Source organism: Musa acuminata, chromosome BXJ1-8, assembly GCF_036884655.1.
Source record: "Musa acuminata AAA Group cultivar baxijiao chromosome BXJ1-8, Cavendish_Baxijiao_AAA, whole genome shotgun sequence".
Taxonomy (NCBI): Eukaryota; Viridiplantae; Streptophyta; class Magnoliopsida; order Zingiberales; family Musaceae; genus Musa; species Musa acuminata.
The window spans coordinates 49,621,022-49,646,711 of record NC_088334.1 but is presented as its reverse complement, the minus strand read 5'-3'; the positions used below and the strand labels follow the sequence as shown (position 1 = coordinate 49,646,711).

Below are 25,690 nucleotides of genomic sequence, written 5' to 3'. Positions count from 1 at the left end.
GTCCCTCTCTCTAGTATTGGTGCACTAATATATGAGATTGGATAGTTCACTCCTTTGAACTGCTCCACTTAAAGAGGGTGAGTTGAAGTCACTCATCTCTCATCAATGTATAATGCATGCAAACTTATCTTACATGAGATTGCTTTCTAGATCAAACTATGATCTCTTTCATGGGACTATACTGCAAATTGCAATATCAATTCAGCAATTTATCTGGTTTCAGAAATGTCTACAAGACTCGAACCCCCTTAGCAAATAGAGGAGGTGCATCAAAATCAAATCAGACAAGGATGAATCCCCAAGAAAAAGCATCCACTTTAGTAGATATATAGAGTTGAGTTCTGGCTTCTGTCTGTAGTATTTCAATTTACAGGTCAAGTTTGCAACCATGGCTAATAATCATACGAACTGCAAAGAATCAGATACTGCATAGTGGTGAGAATGTATCAAATGTTTCTTCTCTCCAAATGCCACGTTCTTACATTCTTGTAAGGATGCATGTACAGAAGTCATCGATAATTTCCAACCTCTTTTATTGTTGCAATATGAGGTTAGACTCCTCAACTTACATTCCATGGTCACAAGTAAATAATGTATAGAAGTAACTTTGATTTGAGTCAGGCCGCATAATCCATTGCAACTCCGTTAATACCCGTAGAGGAGAATGTGAGTGAATCGTGCGCGAGTGTCTGCAATACGGTAAATCAGATGATGAGCAAAAAAAAAAACCTAGTAGTAGACCACAACTCCTAATTTGTCGATCAAGAATACGGTAAACAACCGATTCACATTTATGAATATTACTAAAGTTTTGCATGTCAATATAGTTTGTAATACAAGAAGAAAAACAGATTTAATTGGACTAAAGTGTAGGTAGCATATGAATTCGCATAAGCTACAATGTTAGGCTTGAAGTAACCAAGATTTTTTTTCCCTATCGTTTAGAAATTATTCATTCCAGATGCATAGTTAAAATCATAGGCTATGGTTAAATTCATGTGGTGTTATTCAAGTTTTGCAAAAAGCTCGCTCGGAACACTCGATGCCCACAAGATCTCTTGAATTAAATGGAGATTCTAAAACCAGAAAACAAGAATACTATTAACCAATCAAATTCATACGAAACAAAATGAAGCAAGAAAATACTACTCTTCACCACACAATGTCAACCCCTCATTCCTCTCTGCAATTCCGATGACAAATGACATCAGGTTTACAGCATGTATGATGTGAGATGATGGATGATTGCAGATTTTATTTTAAACTCTCCACGCAAAATATAGAATGATCACTAAGATACCGGCCTTTCTATAGTCATGATTTAAACCAATATCAAGGCATATTACTAGAGTTTAGATGTCGAGCCCGGTTCCATGTAAACCTGAAGTAACACTAAACCCCTTGTGTTTACAACCAGAAAACTTATCAGCCTTGGTAATATTTCAAAAGATCTAAACAATCTTGAAAAAACTTCCCGCAATCATATTATTTATCAGATGCTTCTGTGAATCAGAATTTTTTAAAATGGCATAGAAAGAATTGTAACCATGGGATAACAAAAAAAAAATGTCATAGAAAATGATATTTCTAGTGCATCCATAAAAGAAGTTCAAATTTTTTAACATAAAAAGGATCGCAAAACTTGAATACTGTTTTCACCTGTTCTTGTGAGCGGAAATACATGAATGGTGTATAGTGGAGAAAATTTGAAACCCTGGATGTATAAATATCTGCATACCTGCATTTGAAAATAATCATCCATCAATTATAAACAAACCAGAGTTGCATGTATTCTCACTACCCGTCTGTTGATGGGCAAATCAGAAAGCTAGTACAGGATGACATACTTTTCAATTTGTCTTGTAAGGTGACTCTTATCCCACAAGCCGGCACGTGAGAGATAACCCCACCTGGAAAGGAGCCAGTAGCTTAAGCGAATGAGGCTTTGAAATCAATATCCACAAAAACCAAAAATTCAGAGAGCAACAAGCTTTCAAGAACAAATAAAGAACCTGGGACCTAGAGTTAGGATTGATTGGATCAGCCTAATCAGATCAGCAAATCAAGAATGACCAAAAAGTTGACATTAAAATAAAAAAGAAGAAAAAAGTCAAATGCCAAGTTTCAGAAAAATTACATCTCATTGGTCTACCCAAACCTTGCAGGATAGTCATGCTGCCACAATGTCCTACAGCTTCTCTATCCTCTTCTAATTTGATATCTAACAATCACAATAGCATGAACCAGATGGGATTGACCAGTTTTAGCTGAATTGTAGCCAACGCATCCACTCATATGGCTGAGAATGGCCAAAATCAAAACAGGTCGACAGATGAGGTTTGACCAACATAGGTGCATGGGCTGGGTGAATCAAATATGTACAGGAATTGTTGGAAAGAGGAAACAAAGCCAAGGATTTAGACTGCAGCATTCCACATATGAAGTGGTTTTTGGTAATAAAATAGAGGTGAAGTGACAAGGAGGGGAAAAAATGTGTATATTGATAGAGGAAGAGAGGAGGAAGAGGAAGAAAGACTTTTTTTTTCAAAAAAGGAAGTTAAATTACTGCTTCAAAGTTCTACAGAAATATCTGGTTAGGTCATTTGATTGATATCTTTGTATCTATCACTTTGTATCTGAAGAAAGACTTCACTTGCTTCACAATGCACCCAAAGGCAAGCAATAATGAACGACAACCTTTGGTCAGAGTCTCAGGTAAAAACCACATTGAGAAGAAAGAGAACACTACACAGACAATACCAGGCTATACAATCACAACAGCAAGGTAAAAGATTGATCATTGCTGGACTGGGTGACCCATTCCAAGGCCCATTATATGTGATTAGTCATTGCTAGATCACCTAATCATAAACTCTTACTGGACCAAGCTTATACCTGGTCCACGACAGATACATTTTTTTTTCTCACATATCGCATTAGGTATCAAAACTTCTTTTTTTACCTTTTATTAAAGAGTTCTCCATCTGCTTCCAACATTGGTGCAATTTTCTGATCTAGTCTTTTCATAAGAATCAGCAGTTTCTGCATGCTTTCTGTCAGTTCTTGGTCATCCATATTATTTGCAGCACGAGTCTGAGAAAAGAAACAAGATAAGAGGAACCTCACAAATGGTCAAATTTTGATGGTCAAAACATTAAACCAAAATCTCAGAATCACAGAACTTAGATGCACCCAAGTTCCACTATTTTTTTATGAAGTCACTTTATATGTGGATGAAAAAAGAAGAATAGAGTATTCTTTCAGAAGTACTGGTTTGTTCACCACAGATCCAATGATAGAACATTGTTTTCGCAAAAGTCATTTAAAACTAAAAAAAGGCAAGAATGAAATACCACCAGGATTAGAAGTAGCTAATCTTTGTCAAATTTATGTAAGTACAAACAAAAGAACTTATTATTTCTGTAAGAATTTTCTATTCAAAGGATTTTACTGGTTAATCATGATTCCATCACATTTATTCCAGTACTACATAGGAAATTGGAAAGTCATGTATTCATTTATCAATTCTTTAATTGTTGAAAAGTCAATGACATTTTTTATACCTGTAGAACAAAGATTAATGTTTTTATTGGTAGAACCTTCTAGCTATCTGTTTCAGACAAAAGGTTCATTTTATTCATGTTAGCAGTAGACTAACGATAACAGATATATAATCAAGTAAATTTTGACTTATGAACATATAAGAAATAAAAAAACACATAGATGTATTAGATTAAAAATAATGAAAGAGAAAAATTGCAGAAAATTTATGTTATCTGTCATCTGAGTTCACCTGTGCCGGGCGACCTTTCGTTCGGCGTTGCAATGCAAGGCGTAGCTGATTAAATAGATCTCCTACTGTTTCTTTCTGCTCTATAAGTTCTATTAGTTCTTCTTTGTGGCTTCGACTATGGATCAATGCATTATACTGCAAAAAAGCACAAATCAATGGGAAGAAAACTGACACCTGTTCTCAACTCAACAAAACCACTAAAATCTTCATTTTAATCATCATATGATGACTCTGCAATTAGTTAATCATCATGTTGTTTTATGGAAATTAAATAATCATTTTAATCATCAAAATATTTCAATGCTTATAAAAGATGACTTTGGGAGAGAATATATTCAAACCCAAAAGAATTTATCAATATTTTATATTTGATAAGATATATTCTTCATTAATGGCAAAGCCATCAAACCCGAAAACTAGAAAAATGAACATATTTTCATAAGATCTTTTCCTTGAATAAATCTTTAGAATAATTATACAATGATGTTCTAGATTCCACCAAAACAAAGGCCACATTGCTAGACAATCTAAGTGATATAGTAAGTTCCAGTTAAAAGCAAGACTTAGTTTCTAACCAACACTAGCAATTTCTTGGTCATAACACAAGATAGTAGTAAAAAACATATAATATGAGATATTAATCTACAAGAAAATATCTCAACTAAACTTTGTCTTTGTCAGATTGCACGTGTGGTAGTGACATCGCCTCCTCTCAGTGATGTCATGGATTCCATCCACAGCTTGCACATTTAGCATCATTTCCACTTATCATCCATGTGATTGCATCAGAAGAAAAAAAGAAAAGAAAGGAACTTACCGATACTATATGATAGGAACTGGTGAGATAAAATAATTCTCGCCAAAAAGCAATCAAGCAAACAGTACCAACTACTACTAGAAACCTGATAAAAACTCGTAACATTCTTCAGCCAGGAATATGACAATGTATTAGTAAGAAATCAAACGAGGATTTCATAGATAATATTAAAAGTTACAGACAGCGTTTGCTGGAGTTGTAAATGGTCCTACTTTGATGTTTGGAATCCATGTGAAGTTCTACATTTAACCTCTATGACAAATTTCCTTAAGATTCGATCCAATTATATATAGAGTGGAACAAGCTACCATAAGAATCTCAGAGATGCCAAATTGTCAGTTAAGTTCAACAACATGCTAGCTTCCCATCCTGAAAGAGATCATTGCCATGAGTTAATGAACATGTAACAGATGCGAGATACCAGCTAACTAACCTCATCTTCTAATTCTCGACAGATCAATGCTGTCCGCCATCTCAAATGAACTTTTGATTGGCTTACATCTGTATAGATATGATCGCCAACATATAAGATCTCATCACCATGTACATCAAGGGATTTCTCTACCATCTGAGCACTTCCACCAGAGTACAAGCCACCTGCAGTAACAAAGGATTTAATAAGGAACTGTTCCAAATTCCAAAGGTTCAACTATCAGTTATATTACCAACGACACATGTCAAAGTCCATAATATCTAAGAACTAGAAACACAATGCTGCAGGTTTTAAATTGCTACCAGTCACAGATGCCTCCTAGGTTGATTTAAAAATGAGCTATCTCAATTAATTAGAAAAGAATACACTCCTGTGCAGTCAGTGGATGGTTGTCTTGAAGGAGCCTTGCAGCATTCATTCATGGTCTGTGATATACCAGGCAACAAAGCAGTTATTATTTGCAGTTTCATTTCATTTTTTTACAGATCAAAATTTATTGGCTTTAATTGAATTGTGATGTAATGAGTAATGATTTATTTGTTTGATTAAAAGCAGGGCTCCAGCAATGCAGAACCTGCAGAGAATCAATATGCATAGTCTTACCTCTGTAAGCATATCCTTGTTTTCATGACTGAAACACTAGTCATTAGATTACAAAAGAACAGCTTTAGCATGTCACTGCAGGCCCACCCTTTAGAAGGCAGCCCAGTCAATGATGCTCCAGCTAATAAATGGATGTTCTATGCAATATATTTATGCAATATGAAAGTATTGACAGTCAGTGAGAACCTCAAGCAGAGACCCATTTATAAACATATCCCAAGTTGCATTCATCAAATTGGCATGTATGACAAACATTATAACTTGATAAATTGTCTGATTTTTTCTAGCAGATGACCCAGGAAAAGAGGATTAAAAAAAGCAAGTATCAGCTAAAAAATCAAAGTTGTAAAACAGACAAAAAACACCATATCAAGGTGCAAATGCAAGAAAAACTGGATGAAGTTCTTCCACTCTTTCAAGGAATTTCAAGGTTAGGCACGGCCACATGAACAAGCTAAACCTGCCGATAATTCCGAATATGTGGCATTCCAAAGGATTCGCTGAATGGTGTAGGTGCAGATCAGGAGCTTCAAGTTTAAGCAAAATCAGGAAACCGAAGGGAAAAAACAAAGCAAGTCTGAGATCCATATGACTATTACTGTGGAGCAAGTCAAAATTCGGGGACATTGATACTTGTGGTCACATCTTGAGCTGATGACATAGATAAAGAACAGGTATTGTTGCTCTGATAACACAATGGATCTAGGAGAGTTCCAGCGGTAGAAATATGGAATCAAAGGTATTGAACACTGCAAGGCAATTAAAATATAAAGATGCTATGGTCATGACAGTAAGTTGTGTCAAAAGAGAAGTATAAAGTTAACTAAAAAACTATCTGATTTCAAAATAAATATGGAGTTAAAGATTGAACATAATCAACAGAATATATATCATACCATGCACTTATGAGTAAAACCACAACACATGGCAGTTGCACCATGAAAAGCCTAAGAAAATAGAAAAGATTGATAAAAAGAGAAATATTCTCTACTACAATGGCACCTGTAATCTAAGCATTGTTCTTGAGAAAAAAATACACCTATGTATGATAAGAAATAATTCCCTGGGTTAAGCAGTCATTGTGGATTTCTGAAATAAAGAATCTATCAGATAGCACGAATCGGGTCATATAAAACTCTAATTAATACCTTTATCTTGAATTTGAGGAGAGCTACTTCAATACTCTCTATGTGACTTGGACAGGTTTGACATACGATAAATAACATGCTTCCAATCTGATTTAATGCCCTTGTTTTGTTCCCAGTAGAACTTTCATCATGGGGTAAACAACAATACTAAAGTAGTTTGAACATGATGTTGGAAAAAGGTCATACGCATGGATCCCCACATCTTGTGTCTTATAAACTCGGTTTAGGGCTTGTGAAAGAGACATACAATATTGTGCCTAGAATAGAGATGTTCCACACAAACGAAGCTGCTGCTTCTCATATTGAAACTAAAACAATATAAGGAACATTTGAAAATAATAGAAAATGAGCTATCGACTACACATTGCATCACCTGACTTTGCTTTAAAACAGGGACGCATTAATCCATCACTTGTTACAACCTCATATAAGGGTTGAGACATTTGAAAAAATTCTGGCTTCCTTGCAGACACTAGAACCTTCAAAATAACAGCACTCATTAATTAGAAACTCACATGTGAAGATATTAATACGATAGAATACAAAAAGACGATTAATCAAAGTCAATGCCTGGTTCAACAAAAAGTGGAAAGTCCCGAGAAGTGATTGCCTCACCATTTCAAAAAGGTCTCGCCAACCCATATCATTAGGAAGAAACCTATTGAAGGCATGCTGCATCATTTTATTTGTATAATGGTAGTCGGAGTTGGTAATCAATAACAATTTCTTACCAGCCTGAGAAAGTCCACTTAATCTCATTAGTAAAAATAGTACATCAAAAAAGAAAGTTTTTAGAGATAAAAAGTGCATATGTCAACCTCCTTTTGATCTAAAAGAGCCAGAGGAAGTTCAGGATCAGGCTCTACAAATCGTTCAGGTTCTGCCATTATCTCACTCTGCAAAAAAGTAGCAGCCCGAAACTTGGATGTTCATGCTAGATACCCAATTGGTAAGGATCATGAGTGATGGTCATAGGCTGGTATATTACCTTAAGCTGACCTTCAACATGTGCTCTGAAAAGGGCCTTAGCAACAGCCTGAAAGCCAAAGGAAATATTAGAATTCTAATACTGGATCCCATGATAGTAAGATAAGCCGCAGCTTCTTGCCTTCTGGATCCCCTTATAATCAAGTGGCCCAAGTTCTGCTGGCATTGCTCCTTGATCCAATCTGTCAACCATCTGCAAGTGAAACTTATTAATGTCAGTTTTGCACTCTAATATGGCAAATATTAGAAAACTGAATAACAACACAGCATAATCTGAGGGAATAAAAGGGCCAATAAATAAGCAAAAAATTTGAAAAATATACAATTGCATCGTACATATAGAAGAAACATACATGTATTGGAAGGTTACACAGTGAAAGAATATTTAAGGGAAAATGTTGATGCTTACCCAGTGGAATAATATTGGACGTTTAAATGCAGTACCCTGTCAGACAATGTATCCATAATTTCTTTACCAAGGTTTCTCTCGATACCCCACTCATATGTGTTTCTTCCAAGATGAAAAGAAAATACTGATGTTCTAATTTACTGAAGCTTCCTATGAAATACGTAAACTAAATGACACTTCTAGACATTACGTCAAACATCCAATAGGTATATTATAAGTTTGTTGCCAATCATTAACTATCACTTTCTCATTTTGACAGAACCAAAAAGTCAAAATTAACATAGTATTATTCATCGGACTAGAAAATGCATCAACAAAGTGAGCCAATTCAGCCATAAAGGGAGCAATATATAGTGTCTAAGTAAACCACTGACAAACATATGAAACTTGATTCATTAAACATGGCAACAGAACACCTATTAACTAATTGTTGCTTTTGCCATTAAAAGAAAAGAAAAAAAATAATAGGATTCACCAGAACCTGAAGATCCTAGATTCTATTAAAGGATGGTAATCAACCTGCATGAACATCACAGCTTCTGAAACAGAGAAAAAGGTGTTAAGGAACTCCCAGCGGCTTTCCTTTCGCAGATCAACCAGTTCTCTCCCGTAAATCTCACTAGACCACAGATGAAAAGTGAAAAACATAAAATTTCTCTAACATTGAGACTAAATAGAGAATAATTTGCAAGACCAGGAGACAACAGACACACCTAATAGCTCGTGTTGAGAGCATTTTGGTACCATGCATTGCTCTCTTCACATAACCAAATCGATCGGCTTTAACCAAGTTTCCTCTTTCTTTATCCATGACCAGACCTCTAATAACCTGTGCAAAGAAAAAAAAAAGATGCAAAAAGTCAAACAAATTCCTCATACCATACTCATCCAAAATGACTGCATCTATCAAGAGACAGGTTATCTACATTACTACATGCAACATAGCAAGATAGTTATGTTGCACCTATTCATCATGTTCATAAACAACATTACCATGTTTGGATCAAACTCGAGACCATCAATTGGAAAGCCCATGCTTCTAAGGTTGGCCATTCCATAATCATACGCACGCCCTTCCCAAGCCTGCAAAGTGACTAACAAAACATGTCATGATTCAATTAAACTTGTGTAAGCGATGCATATTTACAATTTAAAAGCAATTTAATATTAAGAATTTTAAGTTACATGATTAGTTTAAGTGGTTGGTTCTAGCAACCAATGAGTGGATCCGAAATGATCCAAGCAAGTACCTAAATGCCTGCTAGAACTCAAGCCATGTGCTGCTCAAGCTTAACTGATCATCAAGGACTTTTGCGCCAGTAAGCATGTGGCGGCATGTGTCCTACCAAAACAGTTATCACAACATGATATGCTGAGTCCTACTAGCAATTCTGATGCAGGCCCAGGCCAATTTTTGAATTATGCATGTTGGTGTTATGCCCTTGTGCCAACTGGCATGTGATAGTACCTATCTGTCAGAAAGGTAATGATATACCCCCTGCCACAGAGTTGAACAATTATGTTTGAGCATGGCTCTTCTACAGTTCTAGTAAACAGTCTATTAAATCATAGATCTATCTCTATAACCAGAGTGATGATACTAAAATAAAACATAGTCCTTACAGCAACATGCGTATGATGAGCAAACTGAAACACATGTGCCCATATATATTAACTGAAAATAAAGCCTATTTGGTTTATGCTCCACTCTGTTTCTTTTGCCCCTAATAAGAGCCCATTTGTAGGTTGTTTAAATATATCTTTTCCCTCCATTAAGCTCTAATGAGGGTATCCCATAAGAAGATAATACATGTATGCATAAAGATCTAATTTGAGCTAGTAGAATGACTTCAGGGGCAGTGACTGAAGTGCCATTAACAAAGTCTAAGTAAAATTGACATGTAGCTAGTTACTTACCATTACATTATAGTGAATTAATGTGTAGTCCATGTCATAACCTATTGCACTGATTGATCTGAGATTTAAAGTCCTGCTGCAGAAAATGCCACATGGAGAGTTTCTTAATGAGAAAGGATCCTGCATCCACCATGTTGCGAGTCAAGCATATGATATCTCTTTTATATAAGAATAAGATCCGCAATGCTACAATTGTATAGTTAGTTAATCAATATACACATATAACTACAAAATAACATTCAAAAATAAAGAAATACTAGGCGAGCTAAGTCACAATTCAAGATTTGAAGTACAAATAAAATAGCTGGAGGTCTCCTTTCATATACTATCATCATCAAAGATCATCCTTGGAGCCTCTTATCATCACCAGATGACTGGCTTTAAAGTGCATCTCTTAACAAGGCACCATGGAGAAGAATTCAGCTGTGAACCAAACGAGAATCCTCTAATATTGGTGCTTAACTATTAAATAAGGCAGAACTAGGCAAAGAGTCACTTGCAATATAGCCAAAAGGCCACAGCAAGCAAAAACTTTGTGTTGGTTGAGGTTTAAGCTTATGCAATGGAGATACTCATGTAACTTCACATAAAGATCTTACAATGCAATAACTAAAAGTAAAACATTTATTAATGAAGAGAATGGTGATAATATAGCCTTTCAAAGAATGCAAGAGAAATAACTTATAAGATGCTCTGAAAGACGACTATTCGGGAATGTGTGTGGTAGAATTGGTCCAAGCAGGATTCCTCCAAAATAACTCACCTTGTACATTTTGTAGGAGCTACTGAAGGCACTAAAAAGTTACAGATATTACGTGCCAAAAGCCAGCTGCATTCTAAATGTAAATCTTTTATGCTTATTTTAGACTCAACTATGAGGGGAAAAAATTCATAGTAAAGCAGACATGATAAGTTTCCAGTATGTATGAGTTGCATAATAACTTGAAGATCAAATGATGGTAAAATTATACCACAATTCCCAAAGCATTAAGTGAGCATTCAGCTTCTTTAGCTTCAATTCTTGCTATCTCTCCAATCGGGCCATCTAAGTCAGCTTGACCATCAAAACCTACAAAAAAGACCAAAAAAGCAACTAACTCTCCAATCACAAGCTTTCCTTCATAATTATACTCACAAGACTCACTCAACTGAATAGTCATGACTATTCAGGGTGGACTATCAAAGGTAACATACTTCACAATCGCCCCCGCCCCCCCTCTCCCCCACGACAGGGATTCCTTCTAAACCCAATAATTCACCCACAGTCGTCATCAGACGGCCCTTGATACTGTATCTCTCAATACTTAATCCAAAATCCGTGTAATAATTACCCCCATAAATAAGTGTTTAGAAGCTGCAATTTGAGATTGGTTGGTGAACTATATAGCAGTCATAGGGCACATTTGAAGTAAGACTACTAAGCACAACATGTAAATATTTCTCCACAAGCCCAAGAGCTAAACCCAACCAACAATGAGGGAATTAGTGAACTTTTGCACTTGAACTAATATGCAAATATCAGTTCAGGCAGCTTTTAACCTTAAAACAAACCGTCACGGTCGAGTAGCAAACCAAGAATTCATAGGAAAAATCTGCCCTTTGCACGACGGAAGCTACAGAGAGGTCGTTGATACACCAATCCACCTAACACTGACGGCAACAGTTGAGTAGCAAACTCACCAAAAGCGTCGAGATGCTCCTCATTCACATTCAGATCCCCTTTCGTGCTCTCCCCCAAGTAATCCACATCCGACTTGCTCGAGGACGTCACAGAAAACACCTCCCCCTCCACGGACTCCGCAATAATTGTGCAGCGGCGAGGAGCGCGAGCCTTCCCCGCACCGGGACGCGGGAAGCCAAGTGCGCGCGCAGGTGCTCGAGCGGGGTTCCTGAAGCGAACCGGAGCCAACACGGGATTTTGAAGCCTCCGCAGCGAGCAGCTGCCACAGAACTCGATCAAATCCACCATCGTTTCTCCTTTACGAGGAGAGCGATCGCGCGCGAGCAGAGCAAGCGGCCGGAGTACCGAGGGTTTGGAGGCACACCGCGCACGGGCAGAGCAAATAAAACAAAGAAATAAATAAATAGGTAAAGAATAATAACACAATAGTAACAATTAAAGGAGTAAAATATGATCTTAGGGACAATCCGGGATTGGGGGTGACAGAATCCAGTCGAGATTTAGTGTTGGACAAGGGACTAGATTGGTCAATGTCGTTGACCTATTTGGTTGACCAGCTGTTGAATCTAAATTGAAATTGAAGGCATATGTCAAAGGCAACATTAATTTTATCCATAATTTGATAATCTTATATATATTTTTTGATTTTTTCCCCCAAAAAAACCCTATATTTTGGTTTTTTTTCTAATTGCACTCTTATTTTAGAGAGTCCTTAAATTTTAAATAATGATTATTTTTATTAAAATTTAATGGTATTAGATAGTTCTGATTATAGTGTTTTAAAATAAACTTATAATACTTTAATTCATGAAACTAATTAATTATAATGTTCCTGAATGAAGATTATACTGTCTTAGTTTAATATCTAAAAATATTATAAATCCATTTCAATTAATTTAAATTCTCACCAACCTTAATATTAACTTTATTAAACTTTATATTATTTTGGAATTTATTTTCTAAAAAAACCTGTTGTGGAATATTAAATCTTTATATTTTTCCACAGAAAAGTTTATCGGTTTTCGATACATTGGGTGTTATAATTATACATAAATCAATTTTTATAGGTGATTTATATCCAAATATTTAAAATAAAAATAAAATTTCAACTATTAAATAAGATCCAGAAAATTAGTTTCATTAAATTGATTGTCTTAACTCAACAAGATTCTTAACAATAGAGCTCTATTGGATTCTAAAACCATTTCCTAATCTTTCATTCTATATCTTAATTGTATCAATAATTGATTTCCTAATCTTATTCTGATAGTGGAATCCCACTGATTGATTTCCCTTTCCTTTTGCTCTTTCCATTATCATTTTTTTTATTTTTTTTCCCTTTAAGAAATAAATGAACTTCCATTAGAAATTTGCTTATCTCTTTTTATTTTACAGAATATGTGTCAAGAAATCTTTCCACTTAACATAACCAAAAAAAAAAAAAAAAGTTCCTCCCTAGTTATAATTTTAGATTCTCATTTAATATGAGCAGAATCTTGGACTATTATTTGCTCTTAATTGATAAAAGCACATCAAGAATATATTGTTTGAGCATCAAAAATTAAAAATGTGATCTTTCTGAAAATAGTGTATGTGAGGCGTAGCGCAGTGGTGAATTCTCTAACTCCATCTGAGCAAGAGTTTTTATAATATACTCATTATGTCCATATAAACCAAGTGGGATGTATATGTGGTTATTGTGATGTATAGGTGTTCTAAACCTTTTATGTATAAAATATAGTAAATTGCTTTACGTCCATGAGTATAAATAGTGATGCAATAATCATCCAAGAGGTTTTAATATCCAAAGCTGGTCGAAATCTGTGGCGTCTCTTTTATCTCGGAGGTATGTTTTGTCTTTCTTATCATCTTTCAATGTCTTTGCTTTCGAGTTTTGATCTAATCGATCGGGAGATTAGTTTCTTTTCTTTTCTTTTATTGTTTGTTGTATATTTGGTTTATGATCGAACGATGAAAACTGAGAAGAGAAGGGGTGAGGGTGGGATTAGGAGGTGATGAAAATGGTGAGATAGGTTTTTAGATACAGTGGCAGCAAATGGAGATGACAATGTGATGTCGAAAAAGATCAACGAATGATCAAAATGGGGGGGAAGGAAAGCCATTGCATGATCGATACAGTAGTTCAAATCTTGAAGCACAAAACAAAGAAAGAAGCATGAGACAAAATTATTCCCCCACCAAAACAACTAGAAGATGTTGTCATGGAAGAAAGAAGAAGACAACTCAAAATTATTCCCCCACCAAAACAACTAGAAGATGTTTTATCTCTCCATCAAATTTTGGATCCCTAATTGATATGATCATTGTTAGAGTTTCATAAAGTATGCAGAAAATTCATGGGTAATAATAGCTAGTGATCATTTAAATTACCCATCAGATTAGGAAAAGAGATTATTTTAGATTAATCGAATTGGACGATGATTGGGTTCGACAATATTGGAATTACCCAAATTCTCTATAAGATTATCCTTTAACCCATAGGTCCCAACACACTAAAGGAATAGTAATAGTAAAGTTACAAAGGAGTTTTTCTTTTCAATGTGATAGTCGTATCTTCACAAATATATCTATTTCAAAAAATCTCTCTCTAAGACAGTATTAGATCATTAAGACTTTTAGGTTAAAATTTATCCGATAAAAAATTTTACTACCTTATGACTGATAAATTAAAATATAAAAAAAAATACTTGAATTAGTTAAATATAATATCTATTTATACATGTTAGAAAATAAGATTTTCTTATCTACCACTATTATAATTACTATCATTAAGTCACTAACGTTCTTGTTAGGCGTCAGCCCTTATATGGTGTTCTATTAAGCTAACTTGAGTCGAGAGCCCAACTCGGGTTCAGTTTGAATCCACGTAATTCACGTCCAAGCCCAACCAAATTATCGATTTGGGCTCATGGTCTCTTTTAGGGTTCCACCGTCGGTTTGATCAAGTGCTTTAAAAGTAGTGCTGGCGAGCCATCCCCATCCCAGGCCACACAATTGGCCAGCATAGTTACAAACACATGGCGATCATTGCACGGGACACCAACATGACCTCTACGGTGACAGCTCCTCCTTGTGGTGGCCGCATCACGGCCATTGTTTTCGCCGGTGTGTGCGGCCGAGTGAATGAAGACAGATTTGAATTCCTACCACGGGAGGAAGCCACCAACCCACGAAAAGCAGCCTGCTTTGGAAAAGTAAGAGAGTTGGTCAAATGGCCGATGCCCACCGTGTAGGAAGCTTCTTCCCCACTGACGCGAGCGACCGAGGCCCCTCATTTTGGTTTCCTCCTCTGGAAGAGAAGGGAGAAAGAGAGCCGGCATAGCAAGCTTCCAAACCTGAGCGGGTCACCGCATTCAATAGTGAAACCGACCTTAATCCTTGTCGAAAATGGCTGAGATCAAGAAGATCGTCTTCTGCGTCTCCTTCCTGCTTGTTTCGGAGTTGACTGATGTTGTGGTGACAGGGAAAGATTGGATTGGCCGGTTCAATTTGGTTCCGGTCTGTCGATAGACCCGAGTGGATCGCATCATTACATGCGAGTTTGGTCGAAAAGCCACGAACCGGACCGGTCCGGTTCGGACAAATCTGCATAGGGTAGGTAAGCAAGACGTAACATGGTATAATTATTGGGAATCAGGACACATCTAATTGACCTATCATAAAATAATTGACCTCTATTGAAAATGTGGGATCGACTAAGGAAAGAAACGAACCGGTGGGGCCGGTTCGGGATAGATCAATAATTTAAGGCAACATAGCCAAATTTGCATAGGGTAAGGAATCAAGACCAAACATGGGTCAATAAAACCACTAAATCAAGTGAAGTATATGCCACGCGTCTAATTTTGGGAATAATGACACGTGAAATGGAAATTTTTGTGACGTCTGGACCACATATTATTGACTAAGCTGCCACGCGTCTGGACCACATATTATTGGAAAGCTAGTCAGAGATCGGCACACGACATACTTCATCTTTTAGGCTTGATGATCCACTGAGCTCCATTAAGCAGTGTGTTCTTAATTTTTAGCTTCAAAAAGGTTATGTTGTTGCATTAATTTTGGACAGGTCAACTGCTGATTTCTTCTGCGATTCTATACACTCACAAATCAACCATCCTAACCAGATCCAGATTTGCACCTTCAAACCTCTGATGTAGCTTTCGGTGCTTGATGATGCCATTAAAGAAATGGCTTCTTCCACATGAAGCTCTTTGTTGAAATATATCATGAAATATTTATTTTGTTGTATAGAATGGAAAAGATAGGCAGTGATGGATAAAAGGAAGCAGAGGCAGATGATCGACTGCAGGGTTTGGTTGGAGTCCACCGCGTGTCGGCCGACAAACCATCGTGGGGAGGATACAAGGCATAAGCCAACGCAAACCGCAAAGGGTTTGGTCAAACTCCACATGCAACAATCTAAATGTCCAACGCCAAGCGCACCTTCTCTCCGAGATGAACGCTGGCGATCCTATAATGAGTAACGAGAAAGATGGCATATGCTGTCAGTTGCCATTGCCGTGGACCATTCAAAGTGCGGAGCAAGAAACGTTTGACCACTTGCATGAATGGGTGTAAGGTAGTCAATATAAACTTGATCCCCAAGGAATGGGAACCTTCTCCCATCGTCGCATCATATTCTTCAAAGCCAAGAGGCATGGAGCATGTGTATATATTTGATAGCCCACTGCCCTAGTGGGGAAGGCAAAGACCTGTGTGGTCTGGGAAAGGTGAGTTCTTCTGATAACTGTGTGTTGTTCCCGTCTGGTGTGGGGAGGTTGAGGATTCTTGATTTCATAGTCTTCATCATCCAGTTGATCTTGGTTGCTGTTTTTACTTGATCTGAAGCAGTTTCTGCTGCTTAGCTTGATCGAGAATCTTATTCCCTGTGCTCTCCGGACCCTTTTATTCTCCACTGCAACATCCCGTTTTTCTTCGGTCATTTTCTATTGCTAAACATCGATCGTTGTGTTTTCATGTTTTGAATCAATCATTCTGGAATACTTGATTGGTGTCAGGTTTTCTGCGAACATGTTGAGATCATGCTTTATCAATCTGATGTTAAAGCAAGAGCGTCTTTCTTCTTGTCAACTTTGTGAATATAACATGAAGAACTTTTTGTTCTCAGAGACGCAGAGCGAGAGAGAGAGAGTTCTCTATCTCGTTGCAGGGGAGAAGGGGAGTATTGCCCACAGATTACTATTCCAGTTAAGACCGGGCTATAAACGATAGACATGGGTGTTGTAGGCGAAAAGGATTTTGGTACTGTTGCAGATGCTGAGAGGACTCAAGAACAGGGATCATGTAGCAATTCTGCGTCGGACAAGCCGACAGCGAGTTCTACGGAGAATCAAGATGTGGAGGCCAGGGGGAACAACAAGGATCAAGATAAGACCAAGTACTCTGTGCCGTTCTACAAGCTGTTCTCTTTTGCAGACTCCACAGATGTAGTTTTGATGGTCCTGGGATCGCTGGGTGCCATGGGAAACGGGCTTGCCCTACCTATTATGACAATTCTATTTGGGAATCTGATCCAGTCCTTTGGAGGAGCTTCGAATTTAGATGATGTGATTGATGAAGTTTCCAAGGTATGCGTATCGTCATGCTCAGAGCTTACCATCTTAATGCTTCACATCTACGTTGGTTCCTCAATCATAAGAATTGAAATATCTAGCATGTTTTAATGGTTGACCACAAATTAGATTAGGGTTCTTAGGAGGATGACTTGGTGCCCAGATTTCATAGTGATTTATACTTACTCGTTGAAATGATTTAATAACACTCAGGTATCACTGAAATTTGTCTACCTCGCAATTGGAGCAGGCGTCGCATCTTTCCTCCGTAAGAATGCTTTAATTACTACAAACATATGACAGAAAATTTACTTCTACCGTTGCGTTATGATGGTAGTTGCTGAAAAACTTTGATTTCTGTCAGAGGTGGCTTGCTGGATGGCTACCGGGGAAAGACAATCTGCAAGAATAAGGAACTTGTACCTGAAAACCATACTAAGGCAAGAAATTGCGTTCTTTGACAAGGAAACAAATACAGGTGAAGTGGTCGAGAGGATGTCTGGCGATACTGTTTATATACAGGATGCCATGGGTGAGAAGGTACTTATTTCATGTTTGCATTTTCGCCTCGGATGGCATCAGTCACTGTTTTTGAAATTTATCTACTGATATGTCAGTGTAATCCATTTTCGTCGTAACTTATTTCCACTGTTTTTCACAGGTGGGCAAATTCATTCAGTTGACATCGACATTCTTCGGAGGGTTCATAATTGCATTTGCTCAAGGGTGGCTTCTCACTCTTGTCATGCTGTGCACTATCCCCCCATTGGTAATTGCAGGAGGAGCCATGGCTAACATTGTGACCAAGATGGCATCACGGGGACAAGCAGCTTATGGAGATGCGGCAAACGTGGTCGAGCAGACGATTGGTTCGATTAGGACAGTAAGTTTTGCTTGTTTTAGAGAGATGAAGACATGATAAAATAGAATTGTCTGACAAAATTTCCCTCTGGAATCTGACTTCTTACACAGGTTGCTTCTTTCACTGGAGAAAGACAAGCAGTAAAGAAGTATGATAAGTCTTTGGTAAGAGCATACAATGCAAGTGTTCAAGAGGGTTTGGTAGCTGGATTAGGCCTTGGAACTGTCATGCTTTTCATGTTTGCTGGGTATTCCTTGGGAATATGGTATGGAGCAAAATTGATACTGCAAAAGAGTTACACTGGCGGCAAGGTCATCAATGTGATATTCGCGATCCTCACTGGCTCCTTGTAAGTGTCGCTAATTGCAGTTTATACTTATTATGACACTGTCATAAGTGTTGCATAATGTTTCATGCTTCTTGTATGGTGGCAGGCTTGATGTTGATACTGAAACAATATGCCTTATTAGGTGGTCTAAAAGAAAAGGCACCGAGAATTTTCTCTCTTGGCATTGTGCTAACAAACTTTTCTAACATGCTAGTCTCTATATTGAGGCCATTATGTCTCCATGCAGCTATCGTTTTTTCCATAGAAACCTAATATGCTCATAATTGTGATTGTTAGCTTGTTTATTGACATGAATTATGACATGAATCTGAATGATCGGTCACAGAAATGGTGCAATGAAGAGGAAAATGGCATCCAAAGTAAATCTTAGCCTTTACTCTGACACTGATAAAGAGATATGGATATGAACATGTTCTCCACTCATTCAAGTTATTATTATGCATTTTTTTTAATGCATATATGATATGGATGCACAACATCTGTAGAAGTAGGAACTTTGTTCAACCATTACATAATTGTTTGGTTCGTCTTGGCATTCTGCAATGTTAAAAAATTTCAAGAACTCATTTGTAAGATCAGATTATTTTGATTTCCTTTTCCAAAAGTTTTGTGCACCATATTTTGAACTTATCTTCATCCAATTCTCCAGCTCATTAGGCCAGATAGCACCTTGCATGACAGCATTTGCAGCAGGACAATCTGCTGCTTATAAGATGTTTGAGACGATCAAGCGAAAGCCAGAAATTGATGCTTATGATGCCAAAGGAAAGATACTTGATGATATTCACGGGGATATTGAATTTAGAGATGTTTGTTTTAGTTATCCAGCCAGACCAGATGAACAGATCTTTCGTGGGTTTTCTCTATTCATCCAGAAAGGAACAACTGTTGCATTGGTTGGTGAGAGTGGAAGTGGAAAGTCAACTGTTATTAGTTTGATTGAAAGGTTTTACGATCCAAATGCTGGTGAAGTCCTCATAGATGGAATAAACCTCAAGGAGTTTCAACTCAAATGGATTAGAGGAAAAATTGGGCTTGTGAGTCAGGAGCCGGTCCTATTTGCTTCAAGCATTAGAGACAATATAGCGTATGGCAAGGATAATGCAACTGTTGAAGAAATCAGAGCTGCAACAGAACTGGCTAATGCTGCCAAATTCATAGATAAATTGCCCCAGGTAAGAACATTTCTGCTTTTAGGAGCTTCCATCATTGATCAAAAACACCAAACTTCATAGACACTTCTTATATGTTAAAAACTAGGGATCTTCTTTTCTTGACTTCATATTAGCTTTTCTTCTTCTGAAATGATCAAATGTTGGATAAAACATTAATTTTCAGGGTCTTGACACCATGGTTGGAGAACATGGAACTCAGCTATCAGGGGGTCAAAAGCAAAGAGTTGCCATTGCTAGAGCAATTCTGAAAGATCCTCGTATTTTACTTCTAGATGAAGCTACAAGTGCGCTTGATGCTGAGTCAGAAAGGATAGTACAGGAAGCACTTGATAGAGTCATGGCAAACCGTACTACTGTTATTGTTGCTCATCGATTGAGCACCATTAGAAATGCTGATACAATCGCTGTTATACATCGAGGATCAATGATTGAAAAAGGTAAATATTTACTGATGCTATAGAAGTTAAGTTTGCCAAGGATCATTTAGCTCATCTTCCTCAAGTTGTTGACAACCGAGCCATGAATACTTCTCTATGCTTGTTTAGATGAAAAAGAGCCAAAAATCCAGCCACCTTGTATAATGACACACAAATTGTTAACATTTACTTATGTTTCCAGGTTCACATACAGAGCTCTTAAAGAATCCAGATGGAGCTTATAGCCAGCTCATTCGCCTGCAAGAAGTGAACCGAGATGCAGATAATGTAAATGGACATGATTCAGAAAAATCTGATGTTTGGATTGGTTCAGCAAGGTCCTCAAGCAAAAAAATGTCTTTCCACCGCTCAATTAGCCAAGGATCATCAGGCAGGCAAAGCAGTAGCCATTCGTTCCAAGCTGCAGTTGGTTTGCCTGTAGGAATTGATGTTCAAGATATTACATCTGAGAAAATGGATCCTGAAATTCCTAATGAACGGTCAAATGAAGTACCTCTCCGCCGACTTGCATATCTTAATAGACCAGAGATCCCAGTCTTGGTGCTTGGCTCTTTTGCTGCCATTGTTAATGGGGTCATATTTCCCATGTACGCGATACTCTTATCAAATGTGATAAAAGCATTTTATGAGCCACCGCACAAGCTTAGAAAGGATTCTAACTTTTGGTCTTTAATGTTCCTGGTGTTTGGTGGGATTTCTTTAATTGCCCTACCAGCTAGATCCTACCTTTTTGGCATTGCAGGATCAAAGTTAATTAGGAGGATAAGGCTAATGACATTTCAGAAGGTGGTTAACATGGAGGTAGAATGGTTTGATATGCCAGGGAACTCAAGTGGAGCAATCGGAGCAAGGTTATCAGCAGATGCAGCGACGGTCAGAAGTCTTGTTGGTGATGCACTCGCATTAATTGTTCAGAACATTACAACATTGATTGCTGGCTTGCTGATTGCTTTTATTGCCAATTGGCAACTCGCTCTAATAATCCTGGCTTTGGTGCCTCTCTTGGGTCTGAATGGATATGTACAGATGAAGTTTGTGAAGGGGTTCAGCAAGGATGCAAAGGTATGGTCCCATAGTTCATAATGTTTCTTTGTTGAATGCATAAGATATCTGTAGATTGCATCTATTGATTTACCTTTTCTCTATGTATTTTCTATAGATTGACTAGAATTAATTACATAGTACTTCTAACTCCGTCATTGAAACAAATAAACGTTTGTATTGTGCTGAATTATTTTAGTAGAAAACATATTTTAAAACCCAACTGGATGAACTTGTTTGGCATATACGATTTTGAACATATTTAATTGAACTAAAAAATTGTTCTCTCTAGGAAAATAAGTTTGATATTTTCTACTAACGTCGAGAGTTCTCTTTTGTTAGAACCAGAAATTTGCTATGTTAATGTTTTCTAACGATTATCAACTACAATGGCTGTAGATAATGTATGAGGAAGCAAGTCAAGTTGCAAATGATGCAGTTGGAAGCATCAGAACAGTTGCTTCATTCTCTGCTGAAGAGAAGGTGATGGAAATCTACAAGCAAAAATGTGAAGGCCCCACAAAGAAAGGAATTAGACAAGGGTTGATCAGTGGTGCTGGATTTGGTATTTCCTTCTTCTTGTTATTTTGTGTTTATGCGGCAAGCTTTTATGCTGGAGCACGGTTAGTTGAGAGCGGGAAGGCTACATTTGACAAAGTATTTCGGGTACGTGATTCTAAGAAACTTCTATTACTCGAGATTTTGTTAAAAAAAAAAAAGTGAACTTTTCTTGCATGTTTGATGTCTGAAAGCTTAAAATTTAGCTCGTAACACATCTTCAAGATATCAGAGTGAGAACCTTGTCAGAAGACGCTCACAATCTTTAAAGCTGAATGTGTAGATGAGTGCATCTGTTAACTCTAAAACATCACTAGTTAAAGAACATGTTCCCCAATTAAAAGACAATTTTTGCGAGAGAACTAGTTCTGGTTTTGCCTATGAACTGCATAATATCCAATGAAATCTTAAAATAAATCGATAAGTTCCAAAACTTGTTGATACGAACCATAATAAATTTTGCATGTTGTCTGCAGTACTTGTGATGCTGGTGGAACACATCAAACTTTTTGTAATTGCATTGTTTTCAGTCTCCTAATCGTTGGTCTTAATTTGCTTTGAAGGTCTTCTTTGCTCTTGCAATGGCAGCCATTGGGATTTCTCAGTCAAGTTCCTTAGCACCAGATTCTTCAAAAGCCAGATCAGCTTCGGCATCAGTATTTGCAATTCTTGACCAGAAATCTAAGATAGATCCAAGCGATGAATCTGGCATGACCTTGGAAAGATTGAAGGGAAACATTGAGTTTCGACATGTCAACTTCAAGTACCCTACGCGGCCAGATATCCAGATTTTCCAAGACCTGTGCTTGACAATCCAGTCTGGAAAGGTAAACCAATACTGGTAGATGCATATGTGTACTGAGCACACAAACATACTGATGTGACATTGGATAAATTGCTAGACCAAGACATAGTAGAACAAGTTCATATACTTCCAGATGAAATAGTTGCTACTGGAAATTGCATTAAGTAATAATTAATGTTTAACTTTTTCTGCTGAAGTTTTTTTTTACTGAAGTAATAGCAATCTTTGGTTTGTACCAAAAGGAATTTTTGAGAAGTGAAAATAATTTTTACTAATGAAACTCTTATCAAGTATTGAAAGTATTGTGAGACCTGACCTTATAAAGACACTATCTTATGAAATTCTTTTCCTCTTCACAGACAGTTGCACTTGTTGGAGAGAGTGGTAGCGGGAAATCAACTGTCATATCGTTGTTGCAGAGATTTTACAGTCCTGATTCTGGTGAGATATTGGTGGATGGGATTGAAATACAAAAGATACAACTGAGGTGGTTGAGGCAGCAAATGGGTTTGGTGAGCCAAGAACCAGCTCTGTTCAATGATACAATTCGTGCCAACATTGCTTACGGAAAGGAGGGAAAGGCTACTGAAGCTGAGATCATAGCTGCTGCAGAGTTATCAAATGCCCACAAGTTCATTACCAGTTTGCAGAAGGTCAGATGCCGAATATGAACTTTTGTTAGATTACAATTTATTACCTATAGAAATCAATTTGTTACTAGTCTAATAATCTCTTCTCTTCATCCCTCAAACTAGTTGTTTCAAAAGGTTCATTTAGTTGGGTCTTAGACCCGATAGGTTCTAGTCGATAATTTCACCTCTAGCATATCAGGCCAGAATTTTATTTACTTGCATTTCTAATTTAAGTCAAACCCTGTTTGTTCTGGGAAATCTGAGGAGCTGATTCCCCAAGATTATGGAAATGTACTAAAAGTGTTGTCCCAATGTCCTTGGTCATCTTAGTTCTCTTATTAATTCGTGGGACCAATAGATTTTACCATGTCTTCCTTGCTTCCATTATCATTTTGGCTAAATACTTCGAATCGCAGGGCTATGACACACTGGTTGGAGAACGGGGAGTGCAGCTATCAGGTGGCCAAAAGCAGCGTGTCGCAATTGCACGTGCCATTGTGAAGGAGCCAAAGATTTTGTTGCTGGATGAGGCAACCAGTGCACTTGATGCTGAGTCTGAAAGAGTGGTGCAGGATGCACTAGATCGTGTTATGGTCAATCGAACCACAGTCGTTGTAGCTCACAGGTTATCTACTATAAAGGGTGCGGATTTGATTGCCGTCGTCAAGAATGGAGTGATCATAGAGAAAGGGAAGCACGAGAAGCTGATAAAAATCAAGGATGGAGCTTACGCCTCCCTTGTAGCGCTTCACATGAGCGCTGCATCTTAATAATCTTTCCTTCCTGCTTCAGTTACAATTTTTAAGGCTTCAACAATTTTGTTGTCTCCCTCTCTCATGTATCTGTTACTTTATATACATACATATATATAAAGATGTAAGACAGTAACATCTTATTGAAGGATTGGGTGAATTCTTTGGTAAGAAGCATAAACATCTTGTATCTTTTGAGAAATATTAGCCAGAACTTATGGTACAGACAGCACATGCTGCAGCAAATGACTGTGCCACATCAAATTGTTATGTTTTGATTACCAAGCCATGATTATCAAATTGTTATTTAATTGAGACATCTCCAGTGAATATATTTAAGAAAAAGTTAAAGAGAGAAATAAAAGAGAGGAAAAGACAGAGGCAAATAGGACAAGAGAAAGAAGAAACATCTACTGGTACATGCAAATCACATCATGGTTACATCAATGTGAGTTTGTAGATCTTGCATCTTCCAATAAACAATGATAAATCTCAATTTAGTTTCCATTTGCTTTAGACTTTCCTTTTAGAGAATCCCTTGTCCATTGGTAGCTTGGCACTTTTTGAGCATTAAGAGCTGAAGAATAATCCCTTACACTTGGAGTCCTGAATGGTACAAACAAGGGAAGGGGACTTGTACCAACTTCATGGTTGAATGCTAAGGGAACTCAATGATGTTTGCTTGTATCATTTAACTGCTTTGGTGCACCAAACTGTCATAGACCAGCTGCAAAGTTCTTCTTTGACCCCTTTTAAGCTTTGAAAGGTACATCATCCAAGTCTGAGTTTACAGAAAGTTTCCTTGCAGCTTCACTGTTACTGCATGGTTCTTGCAGAACAATATATGTTGGCCAAAGAAAAGAACAGGAAAATATACTGCACAGGTTACGTTGCTTCCAAGTTTCCATTCATGTTAGCCTATAAATTCTGGTGCCACTCCATCTACAAGCAAGTAGTTCTGATACAGTTCATGAAACAGGTGGGTGGGAGATGGGAGGAGGTTGGAAATCATTGCTTGCTTTCTTTGGATTCACCAGGAAACCCTACCAGGGAGAGGAAGAAGCTGAACCAAGGCATCAGAGGCCAAGGAAGATTAGACAAAGCGATGAGGACGACAATGGCCACTGGTATGCGGAGCCTGATATAGACAGGAAGGCCAAAGAATACATTGAGAAAATCCACAGGCAAATGCAATTGGAGAAGAAAGATATGGCAGACTAGTCTGTAGATCTTGAGCTGAAACACATTTCATCTGAAGTAGACCTCTTGTCATCAAGCTCCTTCCTTGTGTAATGATGCTATAGAATATATGAAAAGTCCTCTGCAGTTTGTGTACCACTGATTCTTAGATCAGTGGAAGGCATAAAATTAGCTGTTATTTTGCTGTAGAACATGGAAAATATTTTCAGTACTATTGGAAAGTATAAAAGGAGACAAATAGCTCATCATAATTATATTTTGCTCTTATTTTCAGGAACAATACTAAGTATTAGTGCTTGCCTTAAGTTTAATTTGCAGATATGGCACATCCAAAGGACAAGAGAGGGATGAGGTACCATAATCTAAGTTAACATCTAAATCTTCTTCATCCCACATGCAATTCAGATAGAAATAAAATTATGTATTTATATTGTTACTACTCTTCATGGTGCTTATTTAATTAGATGCATAGCAGGTTTCAACATGGTAAAATA

The 25,690-nt window shown here is 37.3% G+C and overlaps 2 protein-coding genes across 3 annotated transcripts; one reads left to right on the top strand and one right to left on the bottom strand.

Moving 5' to 3' along the window:
* Positions 1–291: 291 nt before the first annotated feature.
* LOC103995906 (uncharacterized) lies at positions 292–12,181 on the bottom strand. Of its 2 annotated transcripts, XM_009416647.3 has the most exons (17): positions 11,788–12,181; positions 11,079–11,176; positions 10,108–10,227; positions 9,184–9,273; positions 8,904–9,019; positions 8,710–8,809; positions 7,903–7,974; positions 7,783–7,830; positions 7,613–7,690; positions 7,410–7,529; positions 7,168–7,273; positions 5,044–5,207; positions 3,794–3,928; positions 2,963–3,093; positions 1,848–1,910; positions 1,660–1,738; positions 292–689 (listed from the first exon to the last, which is right to left on the bottom strand). In XM_009416647.3, exons 1-17 carry the CDS (start codon positions 12,074–12,076, stop codon positions 618–620), a joined length of 1,881 nt encoding a protein of 626 aa, XP_009414922.2. In that variant the 5' UTR covers positions 12,077–12,181; the 3' UTR covers positions 292–617. The 2 variants fall into 2 exon arrangements, with proteins under 2 accessions (XP_009414922.2, XP_009414923.2); XM_009416648.3 differs by lacking the exon at positions 11,079–11,176 and having other exon boundaries at positions 11,788–11,952.
* A 4,204-nt stretch (positions 12,182–16,385) lies between these two features.
* On the top strand, positions 16,386–24,260 carry LOC135588550 (ABC transporter B family member 11-like). Its single transcript, XM_065080723.1, has 13 exons — positions 16,386–16,542; positions 16,941–17,400; positions 17,599–17,653; positions 17,750–17,925; positions 18,047–18,268; positions 18,358–18,596; positions 19,246–19,771; positions 19,935–20,208; positions 20,390–21,270; positions 21,649–21,915; positions 22,371–22,634; positions 22,972–23,265; positions 23,661–24,260. The coding sequence occupies exons 2-13, from the start codon at positions 17,047–17,049 to the stop codon at positions 24,012–24,014; spliced, it is 3,906 nt and encodes a 1,301-aa protein (XP_064936795.1). The 5' UTR covers positions 16,386–16,542; positions 16,941–17,046; the 3' UTR covers positions 24,015–24,260.
* Positions 24,261–25,690: the final 1,430 nt, after the last annotated feature.